This window comes from Chinchilla lanigera, unplaced genomic scaffold, assembly GCF_000276665.1.
Source record: "Chinchilla lanigera isolate Chin_1 unplaced genomic scaffold, ChiLan1.0 scaffold00003, whole genome shotgun sequence".
NCBI classification, from domain to species: domain Eukaryota; kingdom Metazoa; phylum Chordata; class Mammalia; order Rodentia; family Chinchillidae; genus Chinchilla; species Chinchilla lanigera.
This window is the reverse complement of record NW_004955404.1, coordinates 2,243,852-2,263,426: the sequence shown is the minus strand read 5'-3', so window position 1 is coordinate 2,263,426 and position 19,575 is coordinate 2,243,852. Positions and strand designations below refer to the sequence as shown.

The window sequence follows — 19,575 nt, the reverse complement described above, 5'->3', positions numbered from 1 at the left end:
TTCCACCACTGACCTTTGGGCCTTCCAGTGTAGATTCATGAAGCAGGCCTGCATGAGACCTTGTCGTGGGCTCTTGGCCTCCAGCTGGATTCATGGGAGGCATTGTTATGGGCTCTAGGACTTCAGCTGGGCTCATGCAGGACATTACCGTGGGATCCAAGTCCTCAGCTGGATTCTTGATCTCTAGTGTGTGGACAAATTTCCTGCACTCTCTTGTCTATGATTCTTTGGGTGACTATTATAAATAATCTTATAAAACATGTGTCCTGTATTGTATCGTTCCCCTTGTGAACCCTGACCACAACAGGAGACGAAGGGCAATGTCTCGGAAACAGTGACCTCCACATTCCACATTTCTCGGGCTGTGGCACTGTGGCACTACACCGAGAGGCAGCTTTAGCTCTGTGAGGTACAAGTCTCCCCACAATGCTGTTTTTAAAGCAACAAATCACAATGAATGTAATTTGGAGACTCTCGAGACCCCTTTCGCATCTACAGTGGATCATTTCTAGGACGTGACCACACCAAGAAAGGGAGGGAGGATGTGGGGAAGACCTAATTCGCCTACTCGGGTGCTGGAAGCCGGAACTCGCCCTGTCTGCACCGGCCTGGCATGGAGCTGAAGGCACCTGATCAGTGCCCACGCTCAGGTGGGAACAGCCTGGCATCCGCGCTCTCCACAGTGACGACTGTAACAGGGCTTCTGAGACAATACTCGGAGGCTGAAAGCTTCTTCCCTCTGTGGGAGGAAGGTGCCTTCCCCGTGACACCGCGCTGGGGAACCCAGCACCTGAGCTGCCCGCTCAGGATAGGACACAGTGCACCCGCTCTTGTTAAGATGATGGAGCTCGAAATCATTTCACTAAACTCGGCTCCAAGAGACTGCCTAATCCACTCCATAACTGCAGCCTTTTAAGAACAAACTCGGAATGGCGTGCCTGCAGCCAGCCGGTACTTTCAATTTTAATCACCCGTGCTGAAGTACACAGCATCACAGGCACCGTGGGCATGCGGGCCACCTCGGCCCTTCTACGCCGCTCCGTCCTCGGTCCCCTCCCTTCTGCAAAGGAGCCAGCTCCCTGTTTCCTACTCTCTCTACCTTTCACACTCTTTAGGAATAAAATAAGTCCCAAGCAGCGGCGAAGGTCTGAGGAGCAGGTCGCGCAGCCAAGGCCCTGGGTTCCGTGCTGTGCCCCTGTGGGAACCCTGCTGGGGCCAGCGCGGCATCGAGCGCCTGTCCCAGGCCCAGGGCCATGCCGGGCTTTTCCAGTGCCCAGGTGCAGGTGGCTCAGGAGGACAACAGAAAGGAAAATCAGCTTCTACTACGTCTTCATGGCACCCCTCGGCCTACCCAGATGCAAAGGGGGTCAGGTGGGCCTCGGTGTCCCTGCTGGCGCAGGTGGGCCACAGTGTGCCCCGCAGAGAAGGCGCCTGGATAACTGTGAATGAATGCACCAAGCCCTACTCCAACACCAAAGAGTCCCGGACATGGCCCCGGGGCCATGGTGCTCGGCACCCCATGGGTCCTCACCCACTCCGAGTGGAAGAGCTCTGAGCTCTGGGTCAGTCTCCCTCACCCGGAGAGCTAGAGAAGTCTCCCATGCTTTGATGGGTGAGTGGACTTTTGGGCGAAAGCCAACTGAACTGGGATAAAGAAACATACAAGAAGCGGGAGCTGGTGGCACACACCCGTAATTCCCAGAATTCTAAGAGTCCTGAGGGCAGGACTGGAAATTTGAGCCCCGCCTTGGGAACTTAGCAAGATGCTATCTCAGAATTTTAAAACAGAGAGAGAAGGGTTGGGTCTATAGCTCAGAGCAAAGGACCTGGGTTCAATCCCCAGTGCCACAAAAAAGAAAAAAAAAACAAACTATAAATAAGCTCTGGGTAAGACTGAGGACTCTTCCAAGTCTTCCAAGGTGCAGCCAGGGCGGTGGGGGACCTGCTCCCCAGCACTGAGACACAGACTCTATCGGCCCCTGGAAACCCTGGGGTTTTACCGGCTACAAGATAAACAGTGGCACAGACAGGGCCCCAGTCTCCTGCTTGTTGACGCGGCAGAGGCCGGTGTGCCATGGTTTGAAAGGTTTGTCAGCTCCGGGTCCTCATGTGAGACGAGGACTTCCTCTACTTCAAACTCACTCTGGAAAAGACACACTGAAACTAGCCAGAGGAAGCCCCAAGGAGGAGAACCAACATATGAAGGCGAAGGGCAGTTGATAAAGAAAGCTACCGGCCCAACATGGGGAATCCCAGCACCCTGGGAGGCTGAGGCAGGAGGACCGCAAGTTCCAGCCCAGCCTGGCCAACTTAATGACTTCGAAAGGCCCTGAATCCCAGAGTCTCAATAAAAAGCAAACTAAAAGACAGATGATAAAAGAAAGGAGGCCGCTCTTCTTCTGATGGGAAGGGGACCAAGAGATGGAGGAAAGGGAAGGGGAAGAGAAAAGGAACTGGGGTGTGCTCTGTGCATGCACCAGCTCCCCACAGGGAGTGTACGCATTGTGTACCATGCACATAGACTCATAAAGATGAAAAGTAAATAAATGGAGCGGGGGCCGGAGCTCAGCGCAAAGGCCCTGGCTCCAGTCCCCAGCACTGCAAAAAGGACAGGAAATGGGGAGGGAGAAGGGCCCACGGGTAGGGCTGGTGCTCCATCCTTCCCAATACAGCAGGTCTCCACGGTAACCCAGGAAGCACTGGGTCCCTACTCGGCCCAGTGGGTAGAGATGCCTGTGTCCAGCCAGCTGAAACACAAAGACCCAGCCTGCCTTCCAGAGAAAGTGACCTTTACCTACACCCCTGGTCCTGAAATGAGAAGCCTGCTTACAAACAAATACATAACATTTTACACTTGGGAAGCAGCAAATACCTACCATTTTTCCAGGTAAATCTAGCGAGCATGCGATTCATGAAAAGTTGTTTTAAAACGCTAATTTGAATAGAAACCCCTCACGTTTAACAGAAACTTTTTTTATTCAAAAAATGCCCAATTTAGTTCTTATCCATCAACCCCAGAAAGAATGACTGACTCAAAAGATTTTTCTAGGTTATTCCTCAAAGAGTCGAAAAGAGCAAACAACCCAAACCCTTTTCTTGGGGTTTGCTGCCACTAAGTGTTGTGGTCTCCGGGGAGTGGTCAGTACAATAATGGGCTCTCAATTCCACCCAGCCCGCTTGAGCTTCCCCTGCACTGCCGGGGGAAATCACCGCGCCGGGCGTGAGGCGTCAGGGGATCGCAGTCCCTGGCTCGCTGTCATGGGTCCGATTCTGGAGCTGTCTGGGACGAAGGCGAGTCAGAAGGAGCGGCTGCGACTGCAGGTCTGATCGCTTACCTTTTGTCCTTTCACTCCGTGGCAGTCACATTTTCCACAACCACCAGAGCCGTCGCACCCACCCTGGAAGTAAAGAAAAGAGAGTTAAGCAGGAGGACACTTCCAAGTCAGCGCGTCGTCCCCTCCCGGCCTGACCCGGCGGTGCTGCCCCTCATCAGGAGCAGGACCTCCAGATCCAGCTGTGCGGGTGGGGGGCATGCACATCGCTCTTGCTGGAAATACAGACCAGCAGTCCTTGAGCAGAACAAGTCAAATCCGACTTAGTCCGAAATGCGAAGGCAATCACCTCCGCCTGTGGTCCCTGTCGGTTTCCACTGGAAACGGACCTGCCCAGGGACACTTTCACAGTGTCTGCGAAGCCACGAAAGCGTGGTGGTTCTGACTTAGGACTTTCAGACCTCAGGCCTCAGGACACCGAGGGCTTCCTGGGGGGTCTGTGCCTGGCCCTCGGGCTCCCAGAGACATCCAGACCCGCCAAACACACAGTGCAGAGAGAGAATAAATGAACAAACTGAGTTTTAAGCCCAAATTTATAGACCTGATTTTTTTAATCCAGTGAAAGTTTGACTGTTCATTCAGAGAACACTCAACGGACTGCCTTGTGGCTCATTCTTATTCTAAAATTTAATGTTAAAATGCAAGGGAAAGGCCCCCAACATTTGGTAACTGCCGGGCAGCACAAGCACTGTGTGCTCAAACACGCCTAGCAGCACAAGCAGCAAGCGATCACCTCGTTCAACAAGCGGAACAGCTCAGCGCCCCGCATCCCAGGAAAGAAGACGGGGTCAGGACGCTTAAAGCCACGTGCTGCGCCCCAGTGCCACCTCCATCAGCTAAAGCAGCCAGTGCCTTGGAAGACAAAGGAGGGACCCTGCCCGCACACACCCGCCATCCCCTTGCGAAGACCAAGTTTCAAACCATTGCAGTCGGGTAAAGAGGTAGTGGTGAGACTGTCCCGAAGGGTATGACAGGGACAATTTGGTGAATACGCTTTGTTAGCGGCGCTCCTTCACTACGGACGTGGAAGTCCCACCTATCTTCTGCCTCAGGCGATAACAGTTTCTTGAACATCAAATCATGCCATTAATAGCTGGTGCTCATGTGAAAACTGTATTTCTAACAGCAGGCTCGGGCCCAAGCTCCCTTCCCATGGCGATGTTCTCCATCCAACCAGCACATCTGGAGATGCTTATTTCGTGAGTGTACATCTGTACAAGTGCCTCCGAGACAGGGAGCTGTTCTTGATTTTACATTTTGGAAACGGGGACAATTGACAACGGTTCAAGCAAGCTGCACTGATCAGGGATTTGTTCCCTGCTCTGACTCACCATTTAGCAACTGTGTTCACTCTACCCTCCCGTAACCCCCGGCATGGGAGCCACTCCATGACCACAGCGTGGCTCCCACACGGGACGCTGGTGACCGCTCGGGGTCACCCAAAGAGAGGACCCGGTGCTGCAAGAGCACCTCCAAAATAAACATTGTATACACCAGACCCGCCCGCCTCACTGTCACACTCTGGGTCCACCCGGGGCCCCATGACATGTTGGCCATGGGACTCTTGTGGGTCTTCCGAGTACCCCTGGTGAACCCCGAGCCTTCCGGGGCAGCCCGGAGCCTAGCACTGAGCCTGCCTGAGGTTGAACTTCAGCTGTGATTGTGTGAGTCGTAAAACCCACACACAGAAGGAAAGACCGGTCCTGTGCGCGATGACCCCGCCCGGCCCACGCGCTCTTATTCACTAAAGCATGCACCTTAGCATCGGTGGGGGTGAACGGCACCCAGCTGCTGCCCTCTCGGTGGCGGAAGTGCGAGTGGTGCCCGCTGAACTGAGCAGAAATGACAGCAGTCCATGTGCCCGGCTGCTCACAGAGCACGGGCTCTGGCACAGGGGAAACGTCCCCAGACGGGACAGAGCTCCGCGGCAGGACACAGCACAGCCGCGGATGGGATGGGGAGCTGGAGTTGCCTGGCGGGTGACCAGTTAGCCACGGTGATAACCAGCACCAACTAGCTGAGTGCCCAGACTGAGAACCCAGCAGGGGAGGTAGCTGGAGGCCCGCGGCTTGGGGGCTGTGCACAGGAGGACCTTGCCCCCCAACCTGCCGCGCTACACCTGCCCCTCACCCCGCACCTCCCCGCTGCGACCCCGCGTCCGACCCACATCCACGGGCAGGGAAACCCCGGGCGGAGCCCGCTTATCTACGGGACACGGAAATGCCGCCCACGCCCACACCCTGGGCAGACGCCAAGCAGGCTTTCTGCTGGGAGTCGCCTGTGGCCGCGCTGCCACTCTGGATGGCGTGGCGGAGGATCAGAGAAACGAAGCTGGAAACGCAGGGTGGGGGCCCGGGGTCTCCTCCCCCAAAACGCTGATACGATCTCAGGAGCTTATCGATACTCAATTTCAAGGAGGCTATAGATCGGGATTTCCTGGAACTATCCCCACAAGCTGCCGGTGAACGCCCTGGGCCCGGGGACCCCACAACAGAGGCCCCAGCTCATGATAGACGCCGACTCAGGGCTTTCCTGGAGCTGCGGGGACAGAGACACTACCGCGGGCAGGCAGCACATGGGCAGTCTGCCCAGCGCCACTAGGCAGGCCTCCGGAGACTCGGGAAAAGCTGGACGCGCTGGTGCACGCCTGTAGTCCAGCACTCTGGGAGGCTGAGGCAGAAGGATCACCAAGTTTGAGCCCTGCCTGTGCAATTTAGCAACTCGGTGAGACCCTGTCTCAAAATAAACAATTGTTTGAAAGGCGGGGAATGGGGGCTGGGGATTTAGCTCAGCGGCAAAAGCGCCTGCCTGGCATGCGCAAGGTCATGAGTTCAGTTCCCGGTACCGGAGAAAAACCAAAAAAAAAAAAAAAAAAAAGGCTAGGAATGTAGTTTAATGTGAAGGCCCTGTGTTCAATCCCTAGTACCACAAAACGATAATGATGATAATAATAATAATAAAAGAAACTGGAAAATCTGAGATGGGAAACAAAGGCCCTAGAGCCGTCCGCGGGCCTCACCCCACCAGCCTGGACTATATATCACACAAAAATGTTTTTAAGACGTTGACAGATCTAACCAGATCTTTATAGCTTTATTCACAGAGGACAGTTTTATCTTCTTTACTCATATACCAAATTTTATTACCAATTGTGGCTCTAGGAGGTAATTTTTAAGATTTGATAATTCTAACAAATTATCTCAATTATGATCAGTTTTTCAGAGCCAAAAGAAGACGTTTGTAGGACCATATTTTTTGTGTCACATTCTGGGTGGGCTGGCATCTTGTAGAAATGGTTTTACTAGAAACAACTACTAATTTTCAGAATGATGGACAAAAGCCAGCAGATGCCTTGCTTGGTGAAACACAGTCTATTTGGGGGGGCCACCGCTCCTGGCTGTCTGACCTCCCCTGCATGACGGGCTGCACCCTGACACTCAGGTGTGGCAACAGATGGCACTGTCCTGAGAAGACACGACACCCAATGGGCTGTCATGAGCCGCTCCATTTCCTGAGCAGCTACGTTTTACATCCGGGCCCCTCAGCAAAATCAGCAAAACCAAAAGCTATGTGCAGTTTGTGGGGTGCCCCTGATCTGCCCCTGGGAGTTAGCACTGCGCCTCCTTCTCCTGTCCAGGACCTGTGGGCTGCTCCCAGGCCTCCACCATGGCCTGGCGACCTCAGCCGCAGCGCCAGTGCACGCAGGAAGGGCTCCTTCCTTCTCCTTCCCTGTCCCTCCCGCATGGCGTCCAGGGTCAGGCAGATTAGCTCTGTCCCAGGCTTCCTTCCCACAAGAGACACTTAACCCCAGTGGCCAGGCTGGGCAGAGGGCAGGCAGGCCGGAAGCACTCTTGAAAGCTAAGGAATGTGGCCGCAAGACCTCAGAGGACAAGCCAGGAGTGGCTCTTGGTGTCACTCACAGGAGCCGACCGCCATGGGCAAGGGGAAGGGAGACCCACCGAAGGCTCCCAGCAGAGACAGCACTTGCGACAGCAGGACCGTTCACCGCGTCCCTTAGTAAAGAACACACAGCCTGAAACCCTACCGGGAGTGTGCAAAGTTGCCCCCAAATGGAAGACGAACCAAATTAAGAAAGGCAAACATATTGGTTCCCAGCGCAGTCTCACACACACACACACATACACACACACATACACAGCCCTTCAATAGCAGAGACCAACTTTAAAGAAAAACAAAAGGACAATATGAAAGGAATGCCAAGGGTTCTGCGGAGTAATCCCACACCAGCCCCCTCTGCACTCCCCGAGAGCCTCTCCAGAGCTTTCTGGAGAAGCTGACGCCATCCATATTATTCAAACTTGCTCTCATGCTCCATTAAGATTTCCAAAGAGCAGAACCATCTGCATTCATGTTATAAAGTATGTTAAGTTCTAAAAATACGACTCGACTTTACAATACGCGGGCCTCGGGCCAGAGCAGGAAGGGGAGGGACGGGGTCAATGACTTGACACGGAATGCACCCATTTCCCGGCCGCGGTGATTCAAGGATCTCAGGAAGCGCTCTCTGCGCCACAGTGGACCCACAAGACCAGAACACCGGCTTCAGAGCCAGCAAGGCCTTCTACCAACTACTTCGGGCACCAGTTGCCACGCCACTGTGTGTGCAGGCACGAGGTCACTGCCATACCGAGCCGCCGGCGGTGGCCACCCCAGCACACACACAAGTCTGGGTCGCGGGAACAGGGTGAGGTCCTCCATCTGCTGGTGGCGCCCCCTGCTTCCAATGGAAGATGGGCCTTTCCCGATTCCTGTGTGCCTCACATCCCACCAAATAGGGACATGTGGAGCCCTGCCAAGTCGAAACAGCTTATCTTTCAAATTCCTCCCCACATTCCCTAAGCTGTGCACAATGTCAAAACAGTTCGGGGATACTGCTGGCCTGATGGTCCTCCTGTCCAGCACTTCCTCAGGGGCCTTTCGCACAACTATCTATGCAGCTAGCGAAACCTGTGGACAGGAAGAATGTGTTTTAGGGTTACCAGGGCAGAATTAACAGTGTGCGGAGCCCGAGGGTGCGTGGTACACGTGGCCTCCAGCACTGCAGGTGGCGCTGTCAAGCAGAAGCAGCCTTTGGGAAACCAGAAACTTCTGCAAAGTTTACCCCAAGAAAAACTGTCCATAGTACTAAGAAATAATGAAGAAGAGAAAAAGCAGGGAGCTAAATACAGGCCAAATGTTGCGGTACAAAGAATAATTTCTTAAAAGCTTATGTTTGCACAACATTTTTGAACTTCTACAAATAGGTCTGGGAGGTTTCAGGGTGAAGAAATCTCTACTCCCTTAATCTCAAGGAGCTCACAGTGCCTGCCCCTTCACCTGCATTTTTATTATTACTATTTCATCACCATCATTTTGTTCTGATCAGTCAAGATCACTGCAGTCCAAAGATGAGAAAATCGTTTTTATCCTTAACGCAACCAATGGGAGAGTCTAGTTAAATAAAATTTCTGTTCCATTCAATAATGGAAGATAGGGAGAACAATCCCTACCATGTTTCAGGCTCACAAAATAGCTCTACTCCAATGCGAAAACAACGAGTGTTGATACATTCTTGGCAAAAAGAAAATCATCATGAAAAATTGGAGAAACAACTGAATTTCCAACGCGCAGCATCTCTCTCCTGCAGGGTGACTCGGGTTGCTACATGTGCAGCTCACACCCTTTCCTGTTTCTCACCAGAGTCTGAGTGTGTGGGGCCGTGGGGCTCCCAGGGACACCCTCGTGGCGGAAGGAGGGTGCCCACCTGGTTCCTCTTACACCCGGCACATGACTGCGCTTCTGGGCTCTTTCTCCCATCACACAAATCTGTTGACTCCTTTTCAGCAGTACTCCTGCCTTTCCCTCCAGCGGGGGTGGACATTGTGTTCCTGCCCCGGGAAGGGGAAAGCCCAGGGAAGGGTAACGAGGCCCAGCGTTTCACCCCCGGGTCACTGGTCTTCATCCAGCTGCAGACAGATGTGGCTAAAATGGGCTGCCATGTGACGGTTGGCTGGATGGCCAGTGGGCTTTATGTGTGTCCGTGGGGACCTGTGGGTGGAAATCCATGACCTTGGGCCAGGCTTCCCGTGACCATGAGTCACCGGAGTGGGCTCAGCAGTCCCCAGCATCCGGGCCTCACTGAGCCTTTCCTGAAGCCCAGGGGTAGGGCGGCCTTGGGCGAAGGGCAGACTTTAGATTCTGCCCTGATGGAGTCCAAGCCCTGAACTTCAGTGGGGCCACCCAGGATGCCAGGACACCACTCGCTAGGGGCACTGGCTCCAGGTCCCCCGGGTTCTCTTCTCACTGGCGGCACCCAGAGAGCTGCAGTCTCTTCCCAGATCACTCCGCCCACTCACCTCTCGAAACTGTCAAGAGAGCCTACACGTGGGCTCCCGGCCTCCTCCCAAGAAGAGCCAGTGCTACCCAACCATGCACCAAGAGGACACCGGCCTATTTCCTCCCACTCTGGGGCACTCTAGAGAAACTCTAGCAGGGAATGCGTCAGAAGGTGGGGCCCAGGCTCCCTGGCCAGGATGTCCCCCCCAGTGCCACGCTTGGTGGTCCAGCAAGGAGTTTGGACACTAAGGGGCAGCCCTCGCCATCTCTGAAGCATTCTTCCCGGCCTCACTGGCGTGGGCCCCCAATTTCTAGGCTCCCCTTCCACCTCTCTGCTCCACAGGCCCAGCAGCCGTGTCACCCAAGTGCCACCACTCACTGCTGCTGCAGACAGCAACCCCGGCCCCTGCCGCCTCGGGCCTGCAGAGGGGAGGTGACCCTGCCCGGCCCCCGGCCCCTCCCCGGCCCTCCCCACCCTCCTGTCTGCATCACACCTCCAGGAGGACTCCTAACGGGGTGGAAACGGGGAACCCGCAGGCCCAACCTCTCCCTCCTGCGACCCAGAACACACCCTGAGAATTCTTACACTAAATGAAACATTCCAAGCCCACAGCGGCCTAATACCACACCGGGGCGCCGGCAGCTGGGCGGGGCGGAGCCTAGTGCGGCGTCCACTCGGGCCACGGCCTTGCCGCTCCGCAGGCCACTGGCTCTGGGGAAGCGAGAGACAAGCAGCACCCAGGCAGGGCGGCCGCTTCACGCCGGGCACCGAAAGGCGGTGGCCGCTCTTCCTGCACCCTCGCGGTCCAGCAGCCGAGCCCCGAGGGAGCAGCACGGCCGGTCGCACTGAAAAAGGAAATGCGGACGGCCTACGTGACCAGGGAACTATTTCAGGAATGACTGACACGCAGCTCCAAAACAGCTTCTCCGAGCCTGTGGTACAGCATGGCCACTGTCTTGCCTAAAACAATTAAATATTGAAAAACCATCGCTGATGTCATGTCTGCTCCCGCCCCACCCCCAACCCCGAGGAAGAGAGCGGGGAGAAGATGAAAACAGACTGCCAAATAGCTTTTTTTAGACAACAGATAACAGATTTTCATTCTCATAGAGGGTGAAGCCACTGTCAGTCAGACAGGCTTCATGTGATGCTTCTCATTCTAGCTGCCAAACTGTGTATCTCATAGTCTTCTTATCTATCAAGCCTGATGTAGCTTATGATTACACTCACTGAGGCAAAAAAAAATGTAAATTATTCTCGCAAGATTGAGCATCGGCCCGGAGGATGACCCCCAAACCTCAGCCCAGCCAATCCTGTCAGCACCTCCCCGCGAAATCCCCATGCAGGCCAGGCACAGGGAGACGGGGGGCAGGGGGTGGTAAGGCCCTGTCTTTCCTTAGAAAACGACACCTGTTCGCTGGCTCCAGGTCCCTGCTTCCCATGGAGAGCAGGTCACCGCAGGGTCACTGCATGCTGCACAGTGCCCTGCTCCAGGAGAGGGGGCGCCACATACAACCTCCAGGAAGGACCGCCCGAGGGGTACTCTTCCCGGTGGGACGGAATCCCACCATGAATCATGTCCTGGGGGTTCACTTCCTGCCCCTTCCAGTGCCCCAAGAGACGGTGAAGCATCCTCTCTCAGTATCCTCGGGGCTGTTCACCTTTCAGTCCAACATGGGAAGTTTTAGAAACAATGCGTGTGTTTAGACTAACCCCAGACAACCAGAAGGAAACTAAAGTGTCACTTCCAGACCTCACTCGGGGTCCAATACCAGGCTCCCCGGTGGAGCCACTTCACGAAAAGGGAGGGGAGGATTTCCACTCTTTATGCATGGCAGAGTCCACAATGTTGTGGTACAGTTCCCACCCCAGAGGAATCGCCCTGCAAAGAAACACCGCCCCGTCAGGATGACATTATCTGATTTGTATCTTTAAAACCACATTTGAAAACTCACACAAAATCTAAACAGGAAGCGGGTGCAACACACTCTGCAGAACAGGACACCTGCAGAGGGCACGGCCAGCCACTCCACACGTGACAAGTGGCCATGGGCCGATCTGGACCGCGGCTGGGTGCAGCACTCCAGGACACCGAAGAGAGGGAAGGGCAAGCCAGCCCTTCATAAGTAGCGGTGGGTCAGGGCTGTGGACCCAAAATCCCACTCTGCAAACCATAAATGGCACTTTCCAAAGAGCCACCTAAGTCACAGCTACACTTATGGCGAGGAGAAACATGAGGTCAACCACAGAAGCGAGATGAGCTACTGTGGTAAAGCCGGGGTTTCCCCACGAGTGCTCCGGGCTCCACGCTGTGGTCAACCACACCACGAGGTCTCTGTGGGTCTCCACAAGGCACTGTGGTCAGCTCCCATCCGGGTGTAGACGCCCCGCCTCCAAACCACAGCCCCCTGACCTCTGGGCAGAGTCCTGAGATGCAAGGAGTTCACCTGAAGTCCAGCCACGGCTGAGACCCTGACAGAGGCGCTGCATCCTCAGAGAACGTTTTTGGCTTTTCCAAGGGAAGTTAAGAAAAATGTTCAGCAGGGCTGAGCCATTCGTAACTTATTAGGAAAATAAATACGAAATAAAATCACTTTTTGGTCATTACTTTGACTTCCATTTCAGTGTACTGAGAGTTTACTTGGAAAAATGTAACTCCTGTCAGCCCTCTGATCCTTCTGTTTGAATGACACACAAGAGCCCTGGGTCTTTATCCTCCCGTTTATATTCACTAACTCTTATTCCCACGTTCCCCAGCGTGCTCAAAATGCAACGCAGATTTAGGAGATCTGTGGAAATAAAAACACCGCTCCTACTGACTAAGCACTTGTAAGAAGCATGTTAACATCTAGAAAATTCTAGCTTTCTTTCCCTACACTTACCGTTAAGTTTGAACAAATAACAATCATATGCACCAAAGTGAACTGGACAGTTCTCAAAAAAAAAACCAAATCTAGATAGTAATCTACACTTGGAATTTTAAGAATTACTTCAGTCTATTTACTCTGGCTATATATTAAAAGTAGAGTCTGAAATTACTGATGTTCATGATGAATTAATACATAAGGGAATAAAAAACATTTCCCTTTCATCCTTGCTTTGATTCCCCTTGTGGTGTGAGTAGAGTTGTGGTACTCTTACACAAAGAAGACCGCCACGCTATAGTTCCCATCCCATGTATACTTCTAATCCCCAAGTCATGGCAGAGTTTTGGCTGAGAAAGCTCACTATATTCAGCTACACATTCAGAAACCTATAGACAGTTTGGGTTTTTTAAATTCATAAAAAATGAAACTAAAAATCTTTGTTAAAGCCAGTCATGGTGGCACACGCCTGTAATCCCAACACTCAGGAGGCTGAGGCAGGAGGATGGTTGTGAGTTCGAGCCCAGCCTGGGCTACATAGTGAGTTCAAGGCCACACTGTGTTACATAGAGAGATCCTGTCTCAAGAAAGATAGGGTTGGGGGTGTAGCTTAGTGGTAGAACACCCCTAAGTTCAATTCCCATTATGAAAAAAAACACAAGAATGTGTTTAGAACATGATAAAAGGTCATTTTTAATAAAAACGAGTCATTCTGGCTTAATTCTATCAATCCAAGGTCCACAAAGACCAGGAGGGCATCTCACTAGGGGCCACCTCCCCTGCTGGGCCCTCACCTATCCATGGCCACGCAGGCCTAGATGGCGGGTGCCCCCAGCTCTCACGTTCTACACAGGGTATATAGTGGTGCCAGTTACCCCTGGCACAGGTCACAGGCATTGACCACAAACCCCCACCCGGAAGGACCTCCAGCGCTTGTCCGTCCACCCCGCCCTCCCCACTGCTGCCCCACAGCCTCAGGCCCAACCTTGTGGGATGAGAGGGTCCCGGACACCACACTGCGAATGTGCTGAGTGCCGCTGTGCCGTGCTTCAAGTGATTAAGATAGCACATTCCACGGAATGCGTAGCTTCCTCCAAAACACTTTGCCATAAACTCCAGGGACGCGCCCTAAGGCCTCCGTGTCCCCAGCAACCATGACAGCTGACAATGATGGGGTGACCTGCCCCCATCACTGTGCTGGCTCAGGAGCCCCCAGGACATCTAGCTTCTGGCTCAGGGAACCCCAAATTCGCTGAACACAGCCTCAGCGCATCTCCCGGCCACCTGCTGGCCTCCAAGGCCTGCTTGCTTCCTCCTGACACCCGCTTCTGTGTGCTGCGTCTTCTGTGCTTGGGGACAGACCACTCCGGCTCTTCTCTTGGGCCCCCCCGCCTGTAAACCAAGGATCTCCCAGGTTCCTCACGGACTCACACCCTGGCAGACAGGAGGAGGGCCAGGTGCAGCACTGCGCAGTGTCAGTCTTAGAGATCGGCTCCCCGCTGGCTGTCCGAGGGATGAGCTGAGCCTTGAGGCACAAAGGAGCAGCCGCATGGCTCAGGCCCTGTGTCTGGCAGGGGTGCGGGGGTCTCTGCCGGAGGCTCTGGGAGATTCCCCATGCAAGGATGTTGGAGGGAATCCAGGGCAGAGGCATCTGGCCCCTGGCCAGCCATTGTCCCCAACCACACACATGTTCTTCCTGCCTTAGTGCCCAGGGCCCAGCCATGCCTGTCACGTAGCAGGAACTCGGTGCTTCCCCAGCAGAACCTCTGGGCCCTCGGCAGAGGCCAAGCCACACAAGGACAGATGCTTGGCCGCTCCCAGAGCAGCAGCAAGATGACTAATGTCACGACCCCGTCTAGGCCAGGACTGAACTCACGGTGATCCTCCTGCCTCAGCCTCCAAGTGCTGGATGACAGGTGTGCACCACCGAGGTTCTAGGGGGCACGCTGGGGGGAAGGAGCCCGCCTCTTGGAGGTCGGAGTGAGTGTTGGTCCTACAGCCGGGAAAACCGAGTCTGAGGCAGTGTCACCCTGGCCAGGGAGCAGTGGACTGCGGTTGGGGTAGCTGAGTCCATCCCTCACTCTGTCCACCGTGCACTGCCCCTGCCAAGGCCCCTGGGGACGGTGCGTGCAGTGCTTGGAAGGCAGGTGTGCTTGCACGCGGGGGCACCAGGGAGGAGGAAGTGGGCAAAGGCACACACCCGCCCGCCCAGAGCACACGGGCAGGAGGCACGGTGCACACTCGCTGGGCTCAGCCTGCTCCGGGACCCCCGGCCGGTGTCTGCACCTCCGCAGCCCAGACCTCTGTGTTGCTGGATTTCCAGATGAGCATTAAAGAGGCGCCGGCTGCCGGCACAGCACCCAGTGCTGGAGGGTTTCACACCCGCCCTGCAACGCTCAGCGTTGGGCAAGGAGACCAAACCACCCCAGCAGGTGGCTCTGGCTGGCTGCACCCACACGCCCATGGAGCGTTCCTGGAAAACGTGCGCTCTGCAGAAAGAGGCCAAAGGCTCACGGGCCGCCCCTCTCTGCTCTGGGCAGAGAATAAACCCGCTCGGAGCAGATCTAGTGAGTTCAGGGTGACCTTTGACCTCTGGGGTGAGGCCATCCTCACAGCTAATACTGCAGTCAGCATAGAAGCTCAGAGGAGCAAACAGCGCACAGCACCATCCATCAGCACGGGCCCGGCCCCACGCGGTCACTCAAACACAAGGAGATCCGTGGAGACCGTCTGCCCTCACCTATCTCTTCAGCACAGCAGGCAGTGCGCCAGCCTTGGAATCTGAAGGTCCTGGGTTCAAGCCTCAGCGGGGGCAGTTCGGTTTTGTCCCTCCAGGATGGATCCTGAAAAGCCTATTATTTTCCGGTTTCCTGTACACACCTACCAGGGTCACTTTATAAACTGTCAAGGCTCCAGCTTTAGGTTGGCTGAATTAAGATCAAGTAAAAGCAAAGCCCCAATTAGGACACAGGACACCCTGAAATTAAACGGTTCAGTGTTTATTGTTTTTTTCAGAGCCAGTGCATCTGCAAAAGCTGTATGAAAAGCCAGAGCTCAGGGCATCTCCACCCCGGGATGAGAGTGGTGCAGGCCTCGCAGCTACGTCCCCAGCAGTGCTCCCGATGGAAGCAGGGCTGCTTGTGTCCGCCCTGGCAGGGCAGGTGATTAATTCTGAGGTCAGAGATCTGCAGATTCAGCCCCTTATTGGATGGAGGCACAGACAGACAAAACTGCCGAGGAGTCAAACACTCCACTCCCGGGAGCACATCTGCCATGACAAGATGAACCAACCGCTCCGTCCCCCGAACAAACCCAGCCTCCACACCGGCCACAGCCAACTGCAGAAAGCTTGGCCTCCCCTCCTCCACCCACCTGCAGCCGGAGCCCAAGTTCAGACCCCAGAGTCCTAAGATGACTGAGGGAGGGGAGGCACACAGGAGCGGAGGAACAGATGGAGGCGGAGGAAGGAAAGGAACAGGTGAGAGCAGTGGGCACCAGCGGCCACATGGCACGGCACGCCCTGACTTCTGAGAAGACCAAAGAATGTCAGCCCCAGGTCTATGCATACATTCCAGCAGGCCCTTAGTTTCTAACAAGGAAACTTTAAAGCTGGGAGCCCTGGAGTGAGGCACATGACGTCTACACTGTCTGTCGCAGTTCTGCCACAGTCACCCCGTCTTTGCACAGGCTTCTCTCCCTCCCGACCCGCCACTAAATCACTAGTGTGTTTGCACATTCGCACGCGACCCGGCTCGGCACAGCCAGGAGCAGGGAAGCCTCTGGCTCTGGGCGGGGTCTTGCAGACCTGGACTGCCCGGGGAACCCAGCGCTTCCCCTCGGAGCGCAGTCGTTTCAAGTTCACGCTTCAGTCCCCTGGGACGGACACTCCAGCAGTCAAAGCAGAGGATGAGCCAGTGGGTGGCAGCCGGGAGGGTCCAGAGCCGGTGCTGAGCTGCACACAGGTGCCCGCATCACACCCGAAGCCAGGTGCTGGGAGCTGAGGACCAGGCCACTGGATGCTTTAGCCCAGCAAGGGGCGGAGCCGCAGCACGTGAGCTCCGCCCACCATCGGCAGGAGGGCGTGTGCTGCTGCCAGGCACCCAGGCCCGGTGAGCCCAGGACACGGCTCAGCCACATCTCACAGAAGTGACTGCAGCCCAACATGGCTGGCTTGCAGGAAGGGGACCCACTCCTCCTTGCAAGTGCCCCTGCCCTCCACGTCGGGTGAGGACACCTGGGAAGGGCAGCAGACGTGCTGTGCAGGTGACTGCACCCCTAAAGCCTTTCCCTCAGCAGGTGCAGGCTCTGAGCTGCCCGCAGGGCCAGGCCAACTCCCAAGGATGTTTCTTTCCCACCTGGGCAGGGCTACCCTTCGCCCTGAAGCATGGATCTAAAGGGAATTCTTTGGAATTTTGGAGGACCTGCAGTCCAGGGGAATGAGAGGGCTTCCAGCTCAGTCACCTGCCAGGTGGTCCCTGAGAGACCAGAGTGGCCACTGGGCAGAGACCGGTGTCCATGGTTTCCCAGCAGCCAACGCTACAAAGCGGGACGGAGCCAGCAGCCCTGCGCGGAGCCTAAAGCATGAAGTCATGCACCAGCCCGTGCCAGGAAATTCTGCGCACGGCGGAAGATCGCCGCTGCGATAAAGTGCTGAAAGCTATTCCCCGCCTCAGCTGTTTCAGCCAGAGAGCCCCGGAATGAGCTGACCGACTGCAGCACCAGGGGCCAGCTCCACACCCGGGCACGGACGGAGCTGTCGCGTCAACTTCCCCTGCACTGTGAGCTGGACACGCGTGTCACAACCTGGGGCAGAGCCACCCCACCGCTGTGAACCACAGCTTATGAGAAGCAAGAGGAGGCAAGCAGCCAGCCCTGGGCTCTCGGTGACAAAAAGGTGACCCTGAGCCAGAGAGAGGCCCACGAGAAACCAGGTCCAGCCAGAGCATGGGGGCCGGGGACATTGCAGGGCCTGGGTGCAGCCTCAACCAGGAACGGACAGGGACAGGGAGAGACTGCAGCACAGGGCAGGGCCGCCTGGGTGACAAAGGCTGAGAGGAAACTGTTGGGTGTGGCGCTGTCGCCTCTCTGAAGAAGCCTCTCTGGCTTCTCAGGACTTCTATGGCTCATTCTCAAAGGGTTCGCAAAATTATCAAAATACGGGCAGAAAAGAAAAAACACAGGTGTGGACAGAAGTAAATACGGATGCCTCCGGGTGGAGCGCCCAGTTTGTTTTCTCGGTCTCTGTGACTTTTGTAGAGACGGAACCATCCTCAGCATTCAGTTCTTTCTTAAGGAGGGCAAAGAAACGGTAGGTGGTTGGAAAGGGCGGCACAGGCCGGTTGGCAGGCAGCTGCAGGACAGCGGCAGGGAGCAAATGGGCAGCGATCTGGTGAGCAGACCAGGATTAGCCACAGAGGAAGCGCACGGCGAGGGCAGCGGCTGCTGAGAGCGCAGAAATAACACAATGCGCTGCACAGAGGGCTTCCGGTCACCCTGCGGGCCCTGCGCCTCCCGCCATCCGCGCTGGCCACAGGAGAGCCCGGCTCCATCTGACACCTCCAGAGACAACCTGGGGAGAAGGAAACCTGTAATCAAATTTGCAGCTCTTTAGGATCCTCAGATTTCCATGGTTCCCAAAGTCATGGTCCTGGATTTGGTTCAAAGCCAGACTTCCAGTAGCTGGTTAGTGAAAGGTCTTATAAACTATTGAAGCCAAATGCAGGGCCCGGGGGGACTCGGATTTGCCGTCCCTGGGTGAGGCCTGACCTCAGTCAGCACCCAACACCACCACCAAAGACAGGGAGACCAATGCAGAGTGCGTGAAGCACACACCCAGGACCGCAGGAGGGCGTTCTGCGGGTCTCGGCCAGGCACCTCCCTCTCAGGAGACACGGGCCCAGCCTTGACCCTGTCCAGCACACAGTGGTGTGCCCAGGGACGGACCGACTCTGCCCAAGACTGCCCACTCCACGGGGCAGGCAGGGAGTGGGCATGGGGGAGGGGAGAGCAGCCAGGGTGCACGTGGGGGGCCCCGCCAGGCGGAGCTGGGGGCTTGGCCGAACCAGGTTGTGAGGCGTGGCTGTGAGGTCTCAGGGCCGCCATGAGGACGGAGGAAGATGCCTTCTCTCCACGCCAAAGACTTGCTGACCACAGTGGGTGCCAGCTCACTGGTCTCTGGGCTTCTCCAGGGGCTTCGGGTGCAGGAATCAGGTTCATCCTCTGCGTGCTGCAGTCCAAACACAGCCCGGCTGGTCCCTGAACTCCAGCCCCCACCCAAGAAGGAGACAGTGCTCGCAAGTGAGGAAAGCATGGCCAGGAAGCAAACGAGGTGCAGCAGGACACAGCACCTGGCCCAAGGACCCAGCAGGCCCAGTGCTCTCACAGCAAGGCAAGGGAACCTGCCCCGCAGTGAGACGTGGGAGGGAACCTCTGCGACAAGAACGCAAAGAAGCTGCGCGTACGGTGCACGCCTGTCCTCCTGGCACTCAGGAGGCTAAAGCAGGATGATCGCCTCGAGCTTCAGGCAGCCTGGGCTACACAGTAGTTCAAGGACCCGGTCCCAAAAAACAAACAAAATGGAATACAGAAAGGTGCCTACCCGAGGCCGGGGGCAGAGGACAGGCCACAGCTTAGCCCGCAATGCCCCTCACCAGCCCTCGAAGACAGGAGCACAGCTCACCCTGGGCCCGGCTCATGCACACCCAGGCGGGTTCGAGCTGCATGGACAGCAGGCTGCACCGAGAGCGGGCAGCGTGAGCCACTCCACAGCGAGGACACAGCGGTCCAGAAGATGTGTGCACTGCAGCAGTTTAAGGAAAGCTCTAAAAAAACAGTTCACATCTGGAAGTTCCCGCCCTGATGCCAGCAAAATGAGGCTTTTCTATCATCCAGCGATCAAAACAAATGCTGAAAGCACCCTTACTTAAGATACAACTTAATACTATACTGGAAAGCGGAGAAAACCAAGTCAACAGCCTCTGCCCACTCGAGGGCCAACCTAATTTTTGTAGCACAGGCGAAAACTGTCACAAAAGTACACTGA

At 55.6% G+C, this 19,575-nt stretch overlaps 1 protein-coding gene across 1 annotated transcript in view; it reads right to left on the bottom strand.

Annotated features, from left to right (window-relative positions):
- The window catches only part of Col4a1 (collagen, type IV, alpha 1), a 131,132-nt gene that overhangs the window by 63,898 nt on the left and 47,659 nt on the right, over positions 1–19,575 (bottom strand). Inside the window, exon 8 of the mRNA XM_013516808.1 lies at positions 3,336–3,398. Within this exon, the coding sequence (XP_013372262.1) occupies positions 3,336–3,398 (63 nt within the window). The remainder of the gene's footprint in view (positions 1–3,335; positions 3,399–19,575) is intronic.